We start from the raw sequence: 21,676 nt of genomic DNA on the forward strand, positions 1-21,676 counted from the left end.
TGTACATATTCCTAATTTTTCACCCTCCTACTTTTAACGCTTCTGAATTTTCACCCATTCCGCTTCTTTGGTTTCCGAAGAAATACCTTTCAGAGTTTTGGACTTCCGACTTATTGCTCTTTCCTACTTTTCGCTATTCCTAAGTTTTACCATTATGTATTATAACCCATTCTGAAATTTTATCTTTCTTAATTTTTACCGTTCCGAAAAATGAACGGCCCCCGTTCAAGTAGTAATTATTAGACCATTTTGAATATAAACTTTTTGGATTCGGATTCGAAATCAGCGACACCCAAACTCCCGAATAGTAATTATTAGATATTTTGACTTTATTTTAGGATATTTGTCCGCCATATTGGATTTGCAATTTTGAATTTTAACATTTTTACTTTGCATTCGAAATCAGCGACTCTAAAAAACTTTAAATGCAATGAATGGTGAAATGTCCTTGCGTAGAAATACTTCAGACCTTAAAGGTTTCGAATAGCATTTTCAAACGCTTTTTTCTCCGAACTCTGAAGTCCTAGAGTAATTTTAAGGCCGGATTTAGAATCGGCATACAAAAATCGATTAAAAAAATTTGTAGTATGTAAAAGTTAATAAAGTTAAAAAGTTAAATTTCCTATATTATTCAGGTAATCATATACAACTTCCAATAGGCTTTATACCTTTGTGTTATTTATGTCAAAATATAATGAATTTTGACATAAACAATATCAATAGACCCCATTATATGACGTAAATGAAATTCAAATCGATTTAGTAACTTTGAATTCGAAACGTAGTCAACTTTGTCCAATTTTTATGCATAAAAATAATGTGGACAAAAATGTGGCAATTAATGCAGCCTTGAAAATCATTATTGATAAATGACTAGGTGGGTAACTGTCACAGCTAAAGAAATTAAGAATATGTTGCGCATTATAAAACCAAAAATTCATTAGTGTCACTGATGCTGAGAATATAGCAGTGCAACTTGCGCAAATAGTCCACTGTCTACAAAATTTGTGTCGTATTATATGCTCATCACTCATATAGTAACATCCTTTTTTTAACATTAAAGGAATCAGAGACCACATAAACAACATGCAGTTCATGATGATTGAGTATGGTAACACTTCCTATTAAATCGGAATGAAAATAGCAAATAATCGATATATTCTTTTAAGTCTATATATTGTATATCAATATCGACAAAGAGTAAAATTAAACTATCAGAACCTCTTCCAAAAGTAAAATTGTGTGTATTTCCGACTAAAAATGCCTTGACTTGAGTTCAACTTGACGATTATTTGACTTCGACTTCAACACATCGGTGTCTGGCAAAAGAGAAAATTTATCTGGATAAACTTTACACAAATATCGGTTAAACTTTCTTTTGTTTTTCCAAGACAAATACGTGTTTTTTGAAAATGGTTAAAATCATTTAAATAAAGTGAGAAGATTTAAAAAATGAATACCGCGAGGATTTTCAAACTCTTTCACTTTTATTGGCGTAAACTTGCACTCAAGACGAGCCTTTTTCGACTCAGATATGAGATTAAAACTGACGAATGACAAATTTGTAATTATCGAATTAGTTGTTTTTAATTTAAAAATTTAGAATCTGTAGATTTAAACGTATGTAACTCTGCAAAATTTTGTTTGTATAAAAATATACAAATTCGTTGAATCATTAGTCAGAATGACCCTTTTTGTTAGAGCAGGTATACCTTCGAATTTATAAACCGTTCGCCTTAAAGGAATAAAAATTCTATTTAAGACATAAAAACTTGTATTCGAGGCATAGATTGAAGTCTAGCTCCGTCTCAAAAATGGGTCATGCTCAAATAGAACCTTTCGACTTCAGCATGTCTCAATTTGGGGTAATTTAGGTCCAAACCATGTCGAAGAATTCTGACTCGGGATATAGCGATTTTCATAAAAAGTAATTTTAGGTATACGCATATGTCTAAACAAGTAACTTTTCATGTTCTTTCCCAAGCCACAATAGTTTTAAATAAATTTTCTTTTGACATTTGCGTGATTAGCGCTTTTATGTCGATTTAAATGACATAACCGATTCTAACTTCGAATAAACTTGCCGCATTGATACATTGATGTTTATTTTTTTAAATGGAGTGAATTAATGTGTCGTAGCAAGTTCATTTTATATTCTGTTTTTTTTCCACAATAGTCACAAGTAAATTGCGGTGCTACTGCTGTATGTTTTAAAAGTTTATGTTCATTCAAACCATATTTGTATCTGTAACTTCGAAAACATATGTCACAAGTATGCTTCGTATTTGGTGTCTGTAAATTTGTTTTGAGATGTACAGATTTCATATGGCGATTCAAATTATCATTACGTGTAAAGCGTGTGTCGCATAATTTACAATTAAACTGTGGTATGACGTCGCATGTGTATTTTTGATGAACAACCAAATTTGCTTTATATTTAAATGTTCGAGCACACTTTTCGCATTTGTATGCCTTTTCTGGTTCCTGTTCTGATTCACGAATTTTCCACTTCTTAGGGGTTGAAAGTTTGTTATTAATGGCCAAAAGAGCAGGTCTTAATATATTTACGGTACACAATTTTAAATCATATTTTTTATTGAGTTTTTGAACTTTAGTCTCTTGATCTGAAAATATAACAAAATATATTTTTAAATCTCTTATTTTCAGGCTTATAGCTGAAATATTTTATTCACAAATCTAGTAATACCTTGGACAATTTCTTCCTTGATTTCCAATGTCTCATCCATCTCATATTTAATTAAAGTCCTGCTTTCAGAATGATCACTAGAAAAAAGGCAAGTAGGAAAAGAATAGGGCCCAACATCTTGTCTTTCTACTAAGTTTTTCGACTCCTTACTCGAATACTGGTGATCTAGAAAATGAGAAGGTAAAAATTACAACTGCTCATTTTTGAGGATTTTAATCCATATTCTACTTGTATCTCACTGACTTAATTGACAATAATACCCATGGCAAACTATATTCCTTTTGGACGAAATTTTGATCAAGATGGATTGAAGTATTACGATGAAATATTTTCATAAATTAATATTCATTTTAAAGTTGCTATCTGCCTTTCTTTTCATTAAAATTAAAATTAGTAATTTGCATATTATAGTTTTATATTATTTACATCCTTCATAAGCTTAAATTTCAGTAACTTTATTTTTACATGTAATGCAATATTTACGTGATTATGAATACGGACAATAACAAAAGCATCATGCAGTAAATATTAAATTAATATCCAGCAGTGACTATGCATACCCAAATTTCAACACGAATAGCGGGACCTAGAAACGGGACTATTTGTACCGAAAATTCGATGCACACAGACGCATTTTTTTACGTGTACATACTTACTTAATATTAACTTAAAGACTGTATCTGAATTTCAAAAACATAATTATTTTATTAAATCAGAATAGAATACATTCGCCGCCGTACAATAAAATCACAGACAAAAAATAAGAATACAATTTGTTGCAGAAAATTTTTTAGAGCGATTAAGTTTTGTCTAGCCAACTTCACGTCTTTCAAAAAACATGTATTTTTCATGGAAAAACAAAAGAAAGTTTAACCGATATTTGTGTAAAGTTTATCCTGTGAAGTTTATTTTTGTTGCAGAGAATCTTTCGTCGGAAATCGATGTAAAGTTTATATTCTGTTTTTTCTGTGATACTTTAGTACTTCATACAAAATAACATACAGTAAAATCTGCAATAACGTAGATGAAATGCAAATTGATTTTCAAAACTTGAATTCGATACGTATAAATTGATAAATGACTAGGTGGATTACTGGCACAACTAAAGAAATTCAGAATATGTTCCACATTATAAAACCAAAAATTCATTAGTGTTATTCATGCCTAGAACATAGCTGTAGGTCTTATGCAAAAAGTTTACTGTCTACAAAATTTGTTTCGTATTATATGCACATTGCTCGAACAGGAACACCCTATTTTTTTAACATTAAAGAAATCAGGGACCACAAAAACAATATTCAGTTAATGATGATTGAGGATGCTAATACTTCCTAGTAAATTTGAACGAAAATAACAAATAATCGATACATTCATTTAAATCTATATTTTATATCGATGTTGATAAGGAGTAAAATTAAACTTTCAGGATCTTCCAAAAGAAAAATTGACTGCATCTCGTGATTTTTATAAAAATTAATTTCAGGTATGCGCATGGCGTGTTTTAAGGTGCCTTAGCAAGTCACATTTCATGTTAGTTTCCCAGCTACAATAGTCGCAAATAAATGTTCTTGTAAACTTCGCGTGGACAATACTTTTATGTCGATTTAAATGACACAACCAATTGTAACTTCGAGAACATTTGTCGCATTTATGCCTTGATTTTGATGTTTGCAAGTGGAGTGACGTAACGCGTCGTCGTAAGTTCGTTTTAAAATATTTTTTTTTGTCACCATAGTCACAAGTAAATTGCGGTATAACTGCTGCATGTTTTATAAGTTTATGCTCATTTAAACCCTGTTTGTATCTGTAACTTCGAAAACATAGGTCACAATTATACTTCCTGTCTGGTGTCTGTGAATCTGTTTTAAGATGCAGAAATTTCACATGGCGACTCAAATTTCCTTTCCGTGTAAACTGCTTGCCGCATAATTTACAATTAAACTGTGGAATGACATCGCATGAGGATTTTTGATGAACAATCAAATGTGCTTTATTTTTATAGCTCTGCGCACACTTTTCGCATTTGTATTCCTTTTCCGGTTCCTGTTCTGATTCCTGATTTTTCCGCTTCTTACGGGTTGACGGTTTGTTACCAATGGGCAAAATGGCAGGTCTTATTATATTTACGGTGCATATTTTTAAATCATGTTTTTTACAGAGAGTATCTTGATCTGAAAGTATACCAAATTATATTATGAAATTTCTCATTTTATGTTTTTGGTTAAGTTATTTTATTTGCAAATCTGATTATACCTTGGATGATTTCATCTTTGATTTCCAAGCTTTCATCAATCTCATATTTAATAGAAGTCTTGGTTTCCGAATTATTACTAGAAGAAATGAAAGTGGTTGCAGTAGAATATAATCCACCATCTTGTCTTCCTGCTGAGTTTTTCGATTCCTTCCTCAAAAATTGGTGATCTAGAAAATGATGAGGTGAAAATTACAATTAGTAATTTTTGAGGATTTTATACCTTATTCTACTTCTATCTCACCGACTTAATTAACAATATTAACCCATAGAAGACCATATTCCATGTAGACGGAATTTTCATCATGAAGGATTGAAGTATTAAAATGAAATATTTTCATAAATATATATTCATTTTAAAGCTGCTATCTGCCTTTATTTTCACTAAAATTATATTAGCAGGTTGCATATTTTCGTTTTACGTTACTTAAATCTTTCATAAGCTTAAATTTTAGTAATTTTATTTCTAAATGTAATGCAGCACTTATATGATTATGAATACGGACAATAACAAAAACATCATGCAGTAAATATTAAATTATTATTAAGCCATGACTATGAATACCTATAGATACAAAACTGCTAGAAAATGTAGAAAAGCATCTCAGGTCCAGTCACTTTTCTGATATTTCTATCTATAGCTAATCAGGAAGTTTCCATGATGCCTACCCACCACATTCCACCCGAATACTTGCCGGTAAAGGAGCCCTTTGCTTGTAATCAGGCAGATTTGAAAATGGGATATTTTGAATCTACAATTCTTTACGATTCAAGACATATGTAATGTATTAAATAATTTTTGAAATTTCCATAGGTTTAATATAAAGAACAATACATTGTTGAATTTATTGGTTGTAAAGTTTTAAACTTGTTTCGACAACCCAAATGTAGCTCAAATTGCAATAATGTGTAGATTTCAAATACTCTATTCTCAAATCACTAAATACAAAGTAATCTTTTTATTTCGTGCTTCGGACGTGCATATCTATTCTAACTAATCATTCAGTCAGATACCTTGTAGTAAGTTTTTGCGGTTAAACATATAGGAGCCTGAAGGATGAAAATAACGTTTGTTTTCACAATTTAAATTAGGGAGTTGAAAATTAAAATCAGAATCTATGAATCTATACGATCACAAGTCTTTAAAATTTGACTAGACAATTTTAAAATACATCATGTTCTGTACACATCTCGTAAGCAATACGAAATGCGGAAAAACAGATAGCATTTTTCGATTCAGGCAAAAATTTACTCTAGATATATAAAAGAATAAATGGTCAAAAAATAAAAGCAGTGAAACCATTCAATAGCCCTTCCTTCTAAATGCGTCACGACGTTCCGTTAGATAATTCAAAGTGGGAGACACTCGCGAATAAGCACGACAAGAACTCAAGCGGAGCAGCAGTGGGTCTCCGATGCCAACTAAAGACGATGGGACTGATCGGATTATTTAGTGCCATGATGAAATAAGCTTGTCATTGACAACAGCGCCAAAAGACCCGCGAATATAAATCGCGAAGTTATTCGAGCAATGCTCATGAAAAATAGCAATGCATATCAATTCATTTTAATCCAAGATTAAATATAGAATAAACTACGGCTGAAAATGTATTACTTATTTTAAGATTTCTTGTTACCCGAGTAAAAATGCTTTAACTTGAGTTCGACTTGGTTATGTCTTGAGTTCGTCTTCAAGGCATCGATGTCTGGCTGCGTCTCAAAACTGAGTGGAGACATAGGCCTTCGTCTTACTTTTATGGCCACGACAGATAAAACGGCGTTTACTTGTCTCAAGTCGAGCTTTGTCTTGGGTGAAGTGGTCGAACATTTTTCGGCTCATAAACGAGATTCAAATTGATGAATGCAAAATTTGTAATTATTAAATTAGTTATTTTTAATTAAAAAATTCAGATTCTGTGGGTCTGAACGAGTATAAGCCTTAAAAATTTTCTTCAGAAAAATAACAATTGTCATACAAATTTTATTCAGGAAATAAATTTATATCTTCAAGACATAGAAACTTGTCTCCAAGGCATAAATTGAAGTCTGACTCCGTCTAAAAACTGAGACATTCTCAAGTCGAACTTCTCGAAATCAGCATGTCTTGATTGGGGGCAATTCAAGTTAAATTCAAGTCGAACCATTTTTAAGCGGGTAATATTTAATTCAAATTCAAATATCTTCTGAATAGTTCCAAATTGGTGGCGTTGCCGTGGCTCACAGTAGACTCTACGAATCGACAAAAAAAAGTTTTTCATAGGCAGAGAGAAAGAGGCGGAGGGGGGAGTAGAAAGAGAGGTGCGAGAGAGAGAGAGAAAGAGAGTTCCGCAAACGTTTAAAGCACGTAAGTAGGTAAAACATTTATTTAAAGGGTATCGATAAAGTTTCTTCCTCATTTCCGTTAAATATTCAGTAGACGCTTGTCTCCTTATTAGAAAAAATATATTTTACCGTGCATTAAAATCCACCTGAAACGGTTTTACACGCCCACGGCTGTTTACATCTGGAGCTAGTTACAATGAGTTAGTTCCCACCCACGAAAATTCATAGTGTAAAAATGAATTAGTGTTATGAAGATTAGAACCGCAGGTAGGCCACTTAAAAATTATTAGAAATTCATACTCAATTTTTATCAGTGTTTTGTATACAGATTTAAAAGTTAGAAATTCAGATTCCATGGGTTTCTACGGTGTCAAATACCTGCGAATTTCCCTCAAAATATAAAAGAGATTAGGTTTTAAGGCAGTCTATTCTAGGAAATCAAAAAAGACTATCCTTCGAACTCAAGTTCTGACGATTTCCGAATATTATCTCACGAATTCTGATTTTTCCTGACGATGTCCTCTGACAAACGTAACAAGTTCGGATGTAAATGGTCATAAATCCTGACTTTTTTCTGATGAATACTGACTTTTTTTTTAAGGCATTAAGAATAATATTCTATAGGTTTCTAAAATGAGAAATAGTCAATAGGATTGCAGATTATGTGTTTAATTCTAAAGTTACAAAATAATAAATTAGGTATTTGGAAATTGTTCAACACAGTAGACATTATTTCCAGGATGATTTCCGCGAATATGTTGATACAAATTTCCCCGTTGTTTCGATTTATGGATGCAATATGGACACTGGAAGGAAGGCTCTTTCATACATTCGTGCTTTTTGTGACGAAGAAGTGTTCGACGATGTCGATAAGTTTTTGCACATTGGTCACAACTGTATTGAAAGTGTGCGTATTTTTCTGTTGAAGACACGTCTATTTCCTCAAAAGCCACCCTCGTCCATTTTCCAGCTGAAAAAATAATTGTACTGTTAATAAGTGGCATTTGATATAAAATTAAGATAATTCATTTGTCTAAATCCTCTATATTGAGAATACTTATTAATACATTTTGCTACAACGACAATTCAATATATAACTTTGGATCCTCAATATTAATTGAAAAAGTTCAAATAAAGAGAATAAAGATTGAAAGTAGAGAAGAAATTTAAAAGTTCAATAAAATTATTAATTGCTTATTCAGAGAGGGAGGTTTGTAATGACTCAAATTTTCGCGAAAGGTAAAAGAGAGATGACCATGAAATTTTGATGAATTATAGCTCTGATTGATATCCAGGTCTGATATGATTTTCAGCTAGATCAGCCATTTAGAAATGGTTTTGTTTTTAGTTTAAAAAATTCAAACAACGCATTTATTTTGTTTATAAGAGAAAAACTTTTTTGTTATTAAAAGACAAAAATAAGATATCTAGTATATTTGTTCGCGTCTTCGAGACGCATCGATAAATCTATTGTTGAATCTTTTATGGCCCACCTGTGCCGATTAATGAAAATTCAAATAAATTATTCATTCTTTTTGTATGCAAAAAAAATTTTTGACATTTAAAATACAACAATACTATATGTAGTGTGTTTGTTCGCGTCTTCGAGACATATCGATCGACTTATTGGTGAACGCTCCATGACCCACCAGTGCCGATTTACGAAGTTTCAAGAAAGTTTGTGTATTATGTTTATATTTAAAAAACTTAGTATCATATTAGGAATACTACAATACTGTACCTAAAATGTTTGTTCGCGTCATCAAGATACATCGAATGCTTTGTTGACGTATCTTCCAAGACCTCTGATGATCGAGCAATACCGATTTATAAATTTAAACCATATATTGTTTATCTTCTAGATATGAGGGAAAAATTTTTAATGTTGGGATTTAAGTAGTGATTTATATAGAATATGTGTTCATGTCTTCAAGACGCAGTGAATGTCTTATTGAAGAACATTTGATGCCCTACCATACTTACCAATATCGTTGTTTATTGTTAAATTAATTGTTAAACTAATGAGAAAAAAAGTCAGGGCATATTTAACCAGAATTCTGGTTAATTTAACCAGACATTTTTTTGAGTAAATATAAAAAAATCCTCTTATAAATAAGTTTTTATAAACAACGATATTAGTAAGTATGGTAGGGCATCAAATGTTGTTTAATGGGACATTCACTGTGTCTTGAAGACGCGAGCAAATATACTATACGAAATATACTACTTCGCTCGCTAGTTTGAGCGAGCCTAGGGTGCGCGACTGTTGGTTCTCGCGCTTCGCGCTCGATATTACATTTATCTCGCGCTCCGTAATGTATTTACCTCGCGCTCCGCGCTCGGTCTTTGCATTACCTTCCACATTTGTGTGCAGACCACAATGTGAAATTTTCTACATTCTATGTTAAAAATTATTATATCAAATGTCTATTACTTTTTTTTTTGTGTGTACCTTGGTCTGGTACTGCTTATTCTGATATTGCAAAATAATGTTAATATTTTATTTTTTCTGATCCTAATAGGGCCCTGCTGTGCTTGTTTAATCATTTTCCTTTTTCTTAAGTAAATCTGAACACTTTTTTTTTTAATTTGTCATTCAAGAAGGTTCTCAAAGTATCTACGGCCTTGGCGATGACATTCTCATTACGATAATCGCGCTTTGCGCTTAACAGTTAGGTTATACAGGCTCTGATTTTTTAAATTTTGGGCTAATCAAAAAATTCGGCTAGAATGGTTTTGAAATATATTTGGTATCTAGTGAAAATTTTGAATAAAATTTTTGGATCTATGAAAAAATTAATTTTTCTATTTTTTGAAAATTTTGAAAATTTTCAAAAGTATGTAAATTTTCTAATTTTCATCAAAATAACAAATTTTATTTACATAATTTGCAAGTCTTTTACCCATCTATAAGAATCTTCGACAAAAAATTATTAAAATTTCAAAAAAAAATTTGTTAAATTTTGAAAATGCTTCCAATTTTTTTATTTTGGTTCGAAATATCAGATTGACGAAGTTAGCCTTCATTTGGGGTACCTTCAGAAGTGTATCAAATGCAGACTCGATTGATCAAATCCTTCAAAAGTTAGCGTGGCTACAACATTCAGGTAACCATACATATAGACATACAGACAGACACCGATGAAATTGTATGATTTTCGGATTCTGTGAGTGTCGAAACGTAAAGATCCGTTAAAAACCAGGGATAGAAAATTTGGACGATTACATTACATTCTCAGGAATGAGAATGTATAAATAGTAAGCCACATTTAATCAGACATTTTTATAAGCGTTGAGAATGTAACAGTAGTACATTTGATATAATTTTTCTCGATTTTGGAGACGCGCGGATTGATCTATTGACGAACTTTCTATGACCATTCTTGATTCATGATTAAAAAAATTATATTGTTTATGTTTAGAAAACTTTTTTTAAATCTAAAATATAAAATTACCGTAAATTAAAAAGTTGTTAACAGATTGATCGAGATTCTGATCGGCTTTCTGAAAATAAGATTTTTGGTAAGACAGAAACATAAGCTTGAAAAATATTGAAAGTATCCGTTTTTTTTCTTATCTTAGAGAAAAACCTCCCTCTATAAGAAATAAAATTTATTTAATACCTACAAGAAAGCAAAATGCTAATAAAATAAACAGAAATAACTACAACCATAGTGAATACATCCATAGTACTTCGCAGCAGTATTTTATTTATGAAGTTTTAAGCGCAGGCATTACTTACCTAATAAAAAAAAAAGATTAGGAATGTTTATTTAGATATATATTCAAAATCACTGGTTCCTGAAGGATTTACGTTTATTAAAGGTACATATAAATACAGTAAATTTCATCGTTCTTAACTTTAAACTACAATAAAATCGGACTTAAAAAATTAAATAACAAGATAGTATTAAATTTCATACTCAAGGGTGGATAAAATACACTAGATTAATAGGTGACCGTAAAAAGTAATACATTTTTTAACTTTCACTTTTTTAATCATCGCAGAAATTGTGAAATTGACATAACTATCATGTAGTTTATCAATTTCAATTACTAAAGCATACAAAATAAAAACTTTATTAGACAATAAAATCTTGCGGATTTCCAAATTTTATTAGTTTCCAATTTAAAAAAAAATTTTAATCGAGCCAAAAATGTCTTGCATTTGCACTATTGTGCGACGGTATTACAACAATGAAAGAATAATAGGTTTAATTAAATAAGTATTAAAAATTCAATAAATAAAGAATACGTAGAAGGTTTGTCATTTTTGGCGAAAAATGACACACTTTGTTCAACCTAAACGCTCGTTCGCCTTTTTGGTATTTTTGTTATCAAAATTTGGGAAAGGAGAAAGTAATCGTATATAATTTAGATTTCGGAAAAATTAGTTTTTTGATTATAATAAATTTTTAAATGAAATCGTTTAAGGGGCGGTGCCCACACTATTTTAAGTTTTTTTCGAAAATTTTTAAGCACTTACCCCCCTTTCTTAAGGTTTATTATATTCTACGGCCCTCTTCCCCTTACATCATGGAATTTTTACCGACTTAAGTTTTTTCTATAATTTATTTCAGGGTCATAGAAAAATAATGTAAGACGATTCGGGGTCTTATAGTTCTTATGAATTAAATAGTTTAACTTTAAACTAAATAAATGAATTTTGCAACAAAAAAGATGAATTTTCAACCCAGTAGATCAACAAAAAAAATTAATTTTTAACCAAAAAGATTAATTTTCTACTAAAAGTACGAATTCTCATCAAAATACACGAATTTTGAACCAAAAGGTTGAACTTTCAAATGAAAAATAAGATAAGTTTGTAACAAAAATTATGGTTATAATAATCATAATAATAGGCAGTAATAATAGGTTAGAAAACTAGAAAATTTGCTTAGGAAACCAAATTAATTTTCCATTGCACACTTCTTGATTTGGAATTACACACTTTTATACCCTGAAAAAATGATAAGATTGTATGATTGTAAAATAAAATACTAATTGTTATTAATACATCTCATTTTCGAAAACTAATTTCCTTAATGTTCAACTTTTATTGAATTAGTAGACTATATTTTATATGTGTATGTTCGTTTCTTAAGTTTGTAACTTTCTGGTAAGATTTATTGGGGCGTGGGGGGGGGGTAAATCACACAGTATTTTATATAGGAAGAAGTTGGGTTTAAAAGAGTATGCAGTCCCAAAAATTGTAAATGAGTTTTAAGAATTTTATGCAACTTTTTAGATTTTGCTAAAAAAAACACTCTAAATCATCATGGTATAATTAAGAATCTTTCTGAATATCAAGGGCATATACAGGATGACCTGGGTGACTGTTTTTTAAATGACAATATACATGAGATTTGTGCTTTCCAATATATGGGCAACATGGGCATTTAAAACGAGGCGCTTTTCCACATTCGTATTTTAAATGTCGATGAAGTCCACGATACCACCTGTATGAGTTTTGACATTTTGAACATTGGAAATTTCCTTTAGAGCGAAAGTCAGATACAGCTCCTTGGGAGTACATTTGGCTTCTTTCTGACTGATTTGTAATGACTTGAGTCCGTGGATCTGGATAATACTCATATCCTGAGAAGACTGAAAAAAGAAATTTCAATTTCAGATTAAGATCAAAATATTATAATATAATAATTTCAAAAATAATTTAAAATATTAACAACTCTTATAATACATTTAAAAAATTGTGCGATCTTTTCGTTTAGGATGCTTTTGAGTGCATGATTTAAATGCATTTAAAGAAAGTTATTGGCAAGTACGTTTTTATAATTTGAAAACGTAAATGTCGTGTTCAAATTTTGGAAAATGGTTCAAAATATATAAAGGCACGTCTGCGTCTAGCACATTCAAGTTTTCATATTTTTTAAACTGTGCAATTTAGTTAATTTTTAATTTGGAATGTAGCTGAGAATAGGATTTCAGAGTCCCAGCTAAAATGGAATTAATACCATTGCAATATTTCAGCAAAATAAACATTGTTATCGGCCATACAGACTTGCCATTATACACGTGTAATCAGTTGCCAATATTCCAGCACAATATAATCATTCTTATTATTTTAAAGCCGACTAATATGAATAAAATTATTGAAATTTGAAAATATCATTTTCATTAAAATCGAATACTTTCAAATTTCTCGATAGTTTTTGAATGAACTTATAGCCAATTCTCTGCAGAATTATATTGCTGTCATATATTTGATAATGCTTAAATGTAAATTTTGTAATTTCATTGTCTTTCTTTGAATTTAAGTTATTCAAATTTAAATTGCTTCTATATACACTGGAAACTGGATTTCCGCACGCTAGATTTATTCCTTCCTAGAATTGCTGACCTCGGCATTTCGGTGATCAGGAGAGCCGCGAGATCGACACAGAAACGGTGCTCAGTTAAGCACGACGAACAAAATATGGGCGAACTCTCGGAGCGTTAGTTGCATCAGATTGCGTCATACTTCCATAGCCAACAGAAATTATTCATGCAGCCCTGTCTGTTTACGTTCGAAGTCCTTGGATCTGTGTCGAAGGCCAAAGTGGGAGCTGTCCGAAACCGTGCAGAAATGGAGGCTCCAGTGTAATTAAAAAAATTAGTTTACGAGTTTTCCAAATTAAATGCTTTGGAATTTCCATGGTTTTACTTAAGATTGTTCGAAATTAGACTTTTGAGTCCCATTTAATTTATATATTTTTGTGAGCCCTAAATAGTTTTTGAGACAGAAGTAGTAGAAAAGTTCCAATTTATGTTTATCAAAATATTGTACTTTTGTCTTAAAAAAAGTCCTGTTGAGACAGGACATATCTGGAACTTTTTTGGTACTTTTATCCTATTGCAACAGTACTTTTTTTCGAAAAAGTCTTATAGCCGTGGTTAGAATTTCTACAAAAAATAAAATGGAAAATTCCTAGTACTCTTACTAGCAGTACTTTTTTAGGACATAAATCCGAACAGCAAATTGTAAAAATTTTGCTGCAAAATTCGAAATGTTTGAATAATTTTAAAAAAATTGCAAAATGGTTATTTTTTATCCGAAATCATTTGAAATTTTTTTTATAAATGTGTGTAAGGTATATATTTCAAATTTTTGTACGATTTCCAAATTCTTTAAAATTAGAAAATTCTTATAGCTTCAAATGGTTATATATTCAACAAATTAATTGATCCATTGTTTCACGTTTGAAAAATTTTAAACTAAAAAACGTCTTGAGACTTTTTTGAATTTTCAATAAAAAATTCGAAAAAATTAAGCTGCTTCAAAAAAAGATATCTACAAATTCCAATAAATTTTTATTACCGTATTTTTATCAGTTTGTATTGAATATTCCTGTCAAGGTACGAATTTTTAAAAAATAGACTTTACCTTTGAAAAATAAGTTGGCATTGTCTAGTATTAAATTAAATTAAATTATTTAACACAGTTTGCATACAATGCGCAGTACATGATAATTGAGACGTAAAAAATAAATTGCTGTTGACAATAGGTATAATTTATTTATTTTTTTAACATCATTTTATTTATATTCACATATTATCGAATAAATTCAAGACCTAATTGATACACGCATAAATGTGGAAAATAATAATCACTTAAACCTCATAAATATTACAATCAATGTTTATTTAAATTAAAAAGATATATTTGATGTGGACGAATTTTTATTTGAAGAAATCATAAATTGGATAGGAAGTAAAAAAAATCGAAATCTTTAGATCGTGAACAAAATCTTCTCTTCAAGTGTCGGAAGGGATAATTTATCATAGACTTATAAAGTTTATTTATTTAAATTGCTCGAGATCAATAACACGGACTTCCATGTTAGGATGTAAAGATCGTATATGCACATAAATTATCGATCTATATTTGGCTCGTGTTGGGCAATATGGACACTTAAATCTAGGATTTCTACCACACTCGTATTTTTGGTGTCTCTTCAAGTCCTTGTCATTAACATAAGCCTTGCCACATTCAGCACAAATGTAGTTTTTTTCACGATGCACTGGAAAGGCAAACAGAGCTGAAAATAAGAAAACAAAATCTTATTAACAATAATTAATAAATTATTTTATAAGCCATATGATATATATATATATATATATATACATATATATATATATAATGAAAAAATGTATGAATTATACATATCTTTGAAGACATGAGAGTGACAAATGTATAAGTACTATTTGGGTGTGTCCGTTCGTCCTTCCGTCCGTTGTACTCTTTTCAAGAAGAGGAATTGAGGAAAAATTCTAGGAAATTATAGGAGGGGAGTAGGGGAAGTAAAGGAGTAAGGGCGAAATGAAGTGATGAAACGTAGAAGAAAGGAGGAGAAATCAGGAGAGGGAAAGTGGGGGAAATAAGGTGTTGGGAAGTACGAGGAGTGGGGAAAAGTTGGTAAAACAGAAACAATTTTTTACTAATGTTTTCACATTTTCAAAGTGAAACTGCTTCCATAATGTTACCAAATTTTATACTTTCAAATTTATCACAGAAATATTTTATTTTTCATTCTGTACAATTTCAATTTTAGTCCTTATCTAGATGTTATCCTCATGTCTTTATTTATATTTATAGAGATATTGAAAATTATCATGCATTTCTTATATGCGTGTTTAAAAAAATGTATTAAATGTAAAAAAAACGGTTTGTTGCTTATGACATCGACATAATTGTTAAATGTTTTCTTAAATTTAAAAATTATTTATTTTATAAAATATACACGTACTGGTTACAATATTTTATTTATATATACACATAATGAAGATTCGATGAAGAATATTTATCTAGAAAATATACAATTTATTGTCTTATTATTTCAGTTTATGGTTCAGTAAAGTTTTTCAAGTGTTACTGGGTTCATGGGGTGAATTTTTCTAATATGCTTATAGATGTTCGAAGTTTTTTTTGAACACAAAAAGCAGTAGGGACATTTGAATCGAGGAGGTTTTCCACATTCGTGCCTAAAGTGAGACAGCATAGATTCCCTTTTTCCAAAGCCGCTTTTGCAATTTGGACAGTGATATTTTCCAGTACTTGCATCATAATCGTCGACAGGAATCGCCAGATACGCACCATCTAGACAAACATAATTTATTTTACTAAAACGATTAACGGTTTATTCTTGCTGATAATAAATTAGACAACATAAGTTATGGGATGATAGATTATATAGATTATCGACACCATAAACTTACATTAAATCAACAGTTTTAGGAACAATTTTTAAAGCCATTGAAAATTGCAAAAATTACCCATAGTATGTCAAATATTTATAGGGCTGACGTTTCAGAGGTCTAAGTAAGACGAATTTTTAATTTTTATTATTTATCTACATAACGATAGATAAGAATGTTTAAAAAGGATTTTTTTAATTCAACCATGCAATGAATTTTGCAAGAGCAGAAATTAATTTTTCAATAAAAATTGAAATTTTCTCCCCAAAGAAACAAATTGTACAGCTTTTTGACTTCGAAGAACTAAACATAATATACGGTTGACATACAGAAAAATATTCTCTCACGCATCCAAAATGCCAATTTTAATACAAAGCCAAACATGTACTATTTTTTAAGTTTTTTTTAATATTATAAAAGAGTTTTAAAAGAAAATTTTAATTATATATAATTTAATTTTCATATGAGAACTTTTATTTGTATAGAACATCGCGATTTAAAGGTATTTTATGAATACTCTGGTTCACTTACTGAACTTGTAGAGTATATATTTTTATTTAAATAGTTTGTTTATTGATTACACAATTTATTTTTGTCTCAGTCCAACTTTTTAACAATTTTCTAAAGATTAGCCTAAATCTTAATTTTTATTAATTACATCTCATTTTTAAACCATTTATTATCATATAATAACGCGAATAGAATATTCTGAATTCTGTGGCCTGCTTAATAAATGTGAAAAGCTATTAAAGAAATATTTTTTAATTTCTTTCATTAAATCGTTTAAACAATAAATAGATAGATAGAGATAATAGATAAATAGATTAGTTCGCGACATTATAAGATAATACATTGTTAAAACCTTAATTCGCAATATTATTAAAATAAAATTGTTCGAATGAACAAAAATGGTTAACACAATTTAAAAATTTAGTAACAAACACGCAAATTCTTATAATTGATTTACAACAATCTATAAAAAAATAAAGAAAAAACTATTAATTATGTGCAGTATTTCTCAAAATACGTATTGCACTTACATGGGATACTTTTTGGGGCACTATGAAAGAGGCTCGTCGGAGGGGAGATTAACGATGAATTCTGTTTTTTAAATGTTTTCTTAATATTGAAAAAAGATCACTATTTTGGAAATCTTGAAAAAATAATTGTTATTATTTCAAATAATTCCAGTTAAATTGTAATTCTATAATTTCAAAATGTATTTTATTTCTTTAACAGTATTGATTGACATACATCTATATTCTGGTTTATGAATCTTTTTATTATTATATTAATACATGGTTGAAGTCTACATTCCAAGATATTAGTGAAGCAGAAAAAAGTGTAAAAAGTGTAATAATTAATAGTATCAATGCATAGTCGAAATTCCTTTAGATTAATCCAATGAAATAAAAAATCCCTTATTACACTTCATGTTTCTGAAATATTTCCTTTTACTATAATTTTTGGTTTCAGAGAAAAAATTTTCTACATAAACGTTTTAGTAATTAAATAGTCTGCGATGAATCTGTAATTAAAAAAGACTTAAAATTAAACATTCATAGAACTAACTTATAGTTATTTTTTTAATATTAAGAAATTGAATTACGCCATGTTTATCCTACTTTTTAATATACGCCATATATTTAAATTGCCGAAAGCTCCTCATGAAAAACTAATTTTTTCCATAACTGAATCCAAACTGTCTTATCCAGTGTCGACTTTATAATTCTAAAAAATGAGAAGGAACATTTAAATGCAAAATAGAATTAGTTACTATAAAAAAATGTAAAATTTTTAAAACAATTTTGAAAATTTAAGAAATTTTAAAATAAATTTCTCAATTTTTACTTTAAAAACATTACTTTTACGAATACATTTATTTATTATTAGATAGTAAGAAAATCTCTAGACTTAAAATAACCACATAGTCTATTCTAAATCAGACAATAAATCTTCCAAAATTTTCTTTCTGTATTTGAATAGACTTAAGTCCCTTGAGGTGGTGGTTGCACATCATTCTCATTTTTTACCAATTTTATTTCTTCTTTTCGATGATAATTTTTTATATGCACCGTCATGGTATTTTTAAATTTGGAACGGAATTGGCAATAAGGACAGTTTAAATTTCGATCTTTTTTCCCACAAACGTTTTTTATGTGCCTTGGTAAATTATGTTCATACTTAATGATGCTCCCACAATTATTTGGACATAAAAAGTTAGTTCTACCACGTGTATGACATTCTATTTTATTAGCAATGTTACTTTTCACTGCTATTTTGTCCATTTTAGAAATTGACAAATTTGGTTCTATATCTTCTGAACCACCAGATAATTCAGCAATTACTAGATTTTCTCGAAGGTCTTCGTTAAAATGTCGCGAATCTTCAGTTTGTTCCTGCTGTTCCCTCGAATCATCAATTTCCTCTTCTTCGTCTACTGGATTGTAAAGATGATCATATTTTATATGCATGCCTAAGTTTAAAGAATCCTGAAAAAATTCTCCACAAAAAGGACAATTGTTTTCTTCCACTGGTAAATTCGAATTTCTTGAACCAGATGGATCATCATTGTCATCAATTTCTACTACTTCAATATCCGTGTTATCTTTCTTCTTTAAACTTTCTTTAGCTTCTTTTCTTTTAAAAAGATCAATTACGTAATTTTTGCGTCCAGGATGACGATATTTTATATGTAGAGAAGCACTCCAATTTTTCCTGCATTGTTTAGAACAATAGGGACACGCGAATCGCATTTTTCCACAAACTGTGCGAATGTGGTCTTCCAAAGTGTGTTTGAAATTAAAAGAACGACCGCAGTTATTCGGACAAGGAAATCTTTTCGTCTTAGGTGAAACTTCTTTGTACATTTTTTGCTCAAATTTTAATTTTTTATCGAGATTTACTTTATTGCATGATTTACGCAAGTGTCTTGAAATATTGAATGCGTGGTCGAAAGAAGACCCGCATTTATTAGGGCACTCGAATTGCTTTTGAATTTGATGACCCGAAACTCCATTACTTCTACTATGCGATGCTGAGTATCCTGAAAAAGAAAAGAATATGTATTAAAATAAATAGAAGATGATAATTTTTTATTTTTTATATCATAATAATTTAATAATTAGTAAGTATCATGATAATATAATTCATCTTTCTGGTTATTTTATTACTTGGTTTGCTAAAAAGTTACTAACAATAGAAAGGAGTATTGCATATTTTTTTATTCAAAAAAAGAAATGGTTGTACTGATGCTAAACATTACTTGGTGGTCAGAAGGATAATTATGGGTGCAGAGGAAAGAAGTTTAAAGCTCTTGTATTTTTTTTCGAAGAAGAATCTAGTTTATTTGATTAAAATCACTATAAATAATCAAAACATACACATTTTTATTAGAAAGTGTCTACGTATACGGAAATTTCGTTACAAATATGGGTGTGTCTAGACAAAAATCCGGCTATTCGTGTATAAATTTTGGAACAGATAGACCCTTTTCCAGCACCCCCTATTTTTACCGAAAAATACGGTTATTTGTACCGAAATTTCGGTATGCGTAACCACGGACTTTTTATTACCTATCTAAAGTCTACATGAACGAATCAGTTTCAAGTAGAAGGCTTTTCAATGAGAAACTTTTTAAATTTAAGATTACTAATTAAATAACTTGAAATATATGACTTTTTTAAATACAAACATTTACATTTTTAAGATGAAAAACTGAACAGAAAACATGATATGACTTGAAACTTTTTTTTAAACTAATAATTTTGACTCTAGCTTATTATATGCAGAATTTGGAATAAACAGAATTTCGAGGATTCGAGATGACTGTTAGCTAAATTTTGAAAAACATTTTTTTAATGTTGAAATAGGTTACTATCGTCTGCTCTATTTTCAGATTTGAAAATTTAACAAATGTCCTATTGATTCGAAAATTACGGGGAAACTTTTATATGTACAGTTTTAGCTAGAGAACAATAATAAAAAATAAAAAATACAAAAAAAGTTTTCGGCTTAATTTAGAATTTTTTTAATATGAGCAAAAATTTTTTTTCAGATTGAGTCATATGCATAAATTTGGGAAAAAGTTTAATATGTAAAAACTGAAATTTCTTTAGCTTGAATCAAAGAAAAATTTTATCATTTCGTTTTATCGGTTAAAATTTTTTTCGTGATTTAGAAATTCTAGGATTTCGGTATTCTAGATTTTCGTCGCAGAAGAAAGTTCAAGTTCGATATATTCAACCCTTTCCAAATAAGTGTGCATTTAAATCAATAAAGGAAAACATGTTTTCTGCTCATTTTCAAAACATTCTAAAATAGGCAAAGAAACTCTTTTTTAAATTAATTTTGATTGATACACCTTAGATGAAACTGCTCAGATGAAAAACCTGCCATCATTTTTGAACCAAATTTTTTTTTTAAATTTAAAAATTGTATATTTTTAAAGAAAAAAAGATAGAAGAAGATATTAACCGATTTCGAACATTTTTGTTGTTTACTTTTTCCGGATGTCAACTCACAAATTGTTTTCCTTAGCTCAAGCGATTCGATTAATTTGAGCATTTTCACTCCATCCATATTATACATACGTTCATTATTTTAATACCGAAGTTCTGACTTACTAATTATTTTATATAATTTTTATATAATTAATTACAATTTTTAATTTTTAGCATATTTTATTTCCAAGAATATAATATAAAGTAAAACACGTTTAGAATTAAAAAATTTTTAACTGAAACACTTCATGAGCCTTCCCTTCTATAGCCATTTCGAGAATTCAAGTCGCGCTGTAGGTAGGTATAACAGAAACTGCGCGGGGGCCGCGGGGTCTGCGGTTGTTACTTAGGCGAGCAGTCAAGCGTGAACAAACAAAAGCCGAGCGGGCTACAATGAGTTGATTGACACTCAAGGTCAGCCCCAAAATCGGCGGTATAAAAGAATTTCACTGTATTTTAATATGCATACAGGATTTTTAATTATTCAATTTTAAACTAAAATGTATGTATAAAATGCAAATTTTAATTGTTAAACGTTTAAATTTTAATTTAAAATTCGAAGGAATCGAATATTCAAATAAATTTGGAATTAACAATAATTGAGACTCCGGATTCTATAACCACGCATAAAATTTGCCTGGCCGCTTCAGGCCGCTCGAGTTGGCCTCTGATGGCTTGAAAATCAGTTTTCGAAAATTC

The 21,676-nt window shown here is 29.7% G+C and overlaps 3 protein-coding genes across 3 annotated transcripts in view; all 3 read right to left on the reverse strand.

The window, feature by feature from the left end:
* Positions 1-2,971, reverse strand: part of LOC117182774 (zinc finger protein 569-like) — a 19,714-nt gene extending 16,743 nt beyond the window's left edge. The window contains exons 1-3 of the mRNA XM_033375880.1: positions 2,968-2,971; positions 2,708-2,872; positions 2,376-2,624 (exon numbers count right to left, since the gene is read on the reverse strand). Of these exons, the coding sequence (XP_033231771.1) occupies positions 2,376-2,624; positions 2,708-2,872; positions 2,968-2,971 (418 nt within the window). The remainder of the gene's footprint in view (positions 1-2,375; positions 2,625-2,707; positions 2,873-2,967) is intronic.
* A 286-nt stretch (positions 2,972-3,257) lies between these two features.
* LOC117182775 (zinc finger protein 567-like) lies at positions 3,258-13,649 on the reverse strand. Its single transcript, XM_033375881.1, has 4 exons — positions 13,642-13,649; positions 5,524-5,561; positions 4,961-5,128; positions 3,258-4,878 (listed from the first exon to the last, which is right to left on the reverse strand). Exons 1-4 carry the CDS (start codon positions 13,647-13,649, stop codon positions 4,187-4,189), a joined length of 906 nt encoding a protein of 301 aa, XP_033231772.1. The 3' UTR covers positions 3,258-4,186.
* Positions 13,650-15,986: 2,337 nt separating this feature from the next.
* Positions 15,987-19,517, reverse strand: LOC117167640 (oocyte zinc finger protein XlCOF20-like). The gene is made up of 2 exons (XM_033352715.1): positions 18,824-19,517; positions 15,987-16,377 (listed from the first exon to the last, which is right to left on the reverse strand). Exons 1-2 carry the CDS (start codon positions 19,343-19,345, stop codon positions 16,159-16,161), a joined length of 741 nt encoding a protein of 246 aa, XP_033208606.1. The 5' UTR covers positions 19,346-19,517; the 3' UTR covers positions 15,987-16,158.
* Between the last annotated feature and the right edge of the window lie 2,159 nt (positions 19,518-21,676).

Source organism: Belonocnema kinseyi, chromosome 2 (assembly GCF_010883055.1).
Source record: "Belonocnema kinseyi isolate 2016_QV_RU_SX_M_011 chromosome 2, B_treatae_v1, whole genome shotgun sequence".
NCBI lineage: Eukaryota > Metazoa > Arthropoda > Insecta > Hymenoptera > Cynipidae > Belonocnema > Belonocnema kinseyi.

Excerpts from the sequence above, each read along its gene's own strand:
- LOC117182775 (XM_033375881.1), bottom strand. Across the intron at positions 5,129-5,523 it reads TAGCAGTTTTGTATCTATAG|ATCACCAATTTTTGAGGAAG; the intron begins GTATTCATAGTC and ends ATCATTTTCTAG. Across the intron at positions 4,879-4,960 it reads CAAAGATGAAATCATCCAAG|ATCAAGATACTCTCTGTAAA; the intron begins GTATAATCAGAT and ends GTATACTTTCAG.
- LOC117167640 (XM_033352715.1), bottom strand. The coding sequence starts at position 19,345 with ATGTACAAAGAAGTTTCACCTAAGACGAAAAGATTTCCTTGTCCGAAT. Across the intron at positions 16,378-18,823 it reads AAGACCTTCGAGAAAATCTA|ATGGTGCGTATCTGGCGATT; the intron begins GTAATTGCTGAA and ends ATGTTTGTCTAG.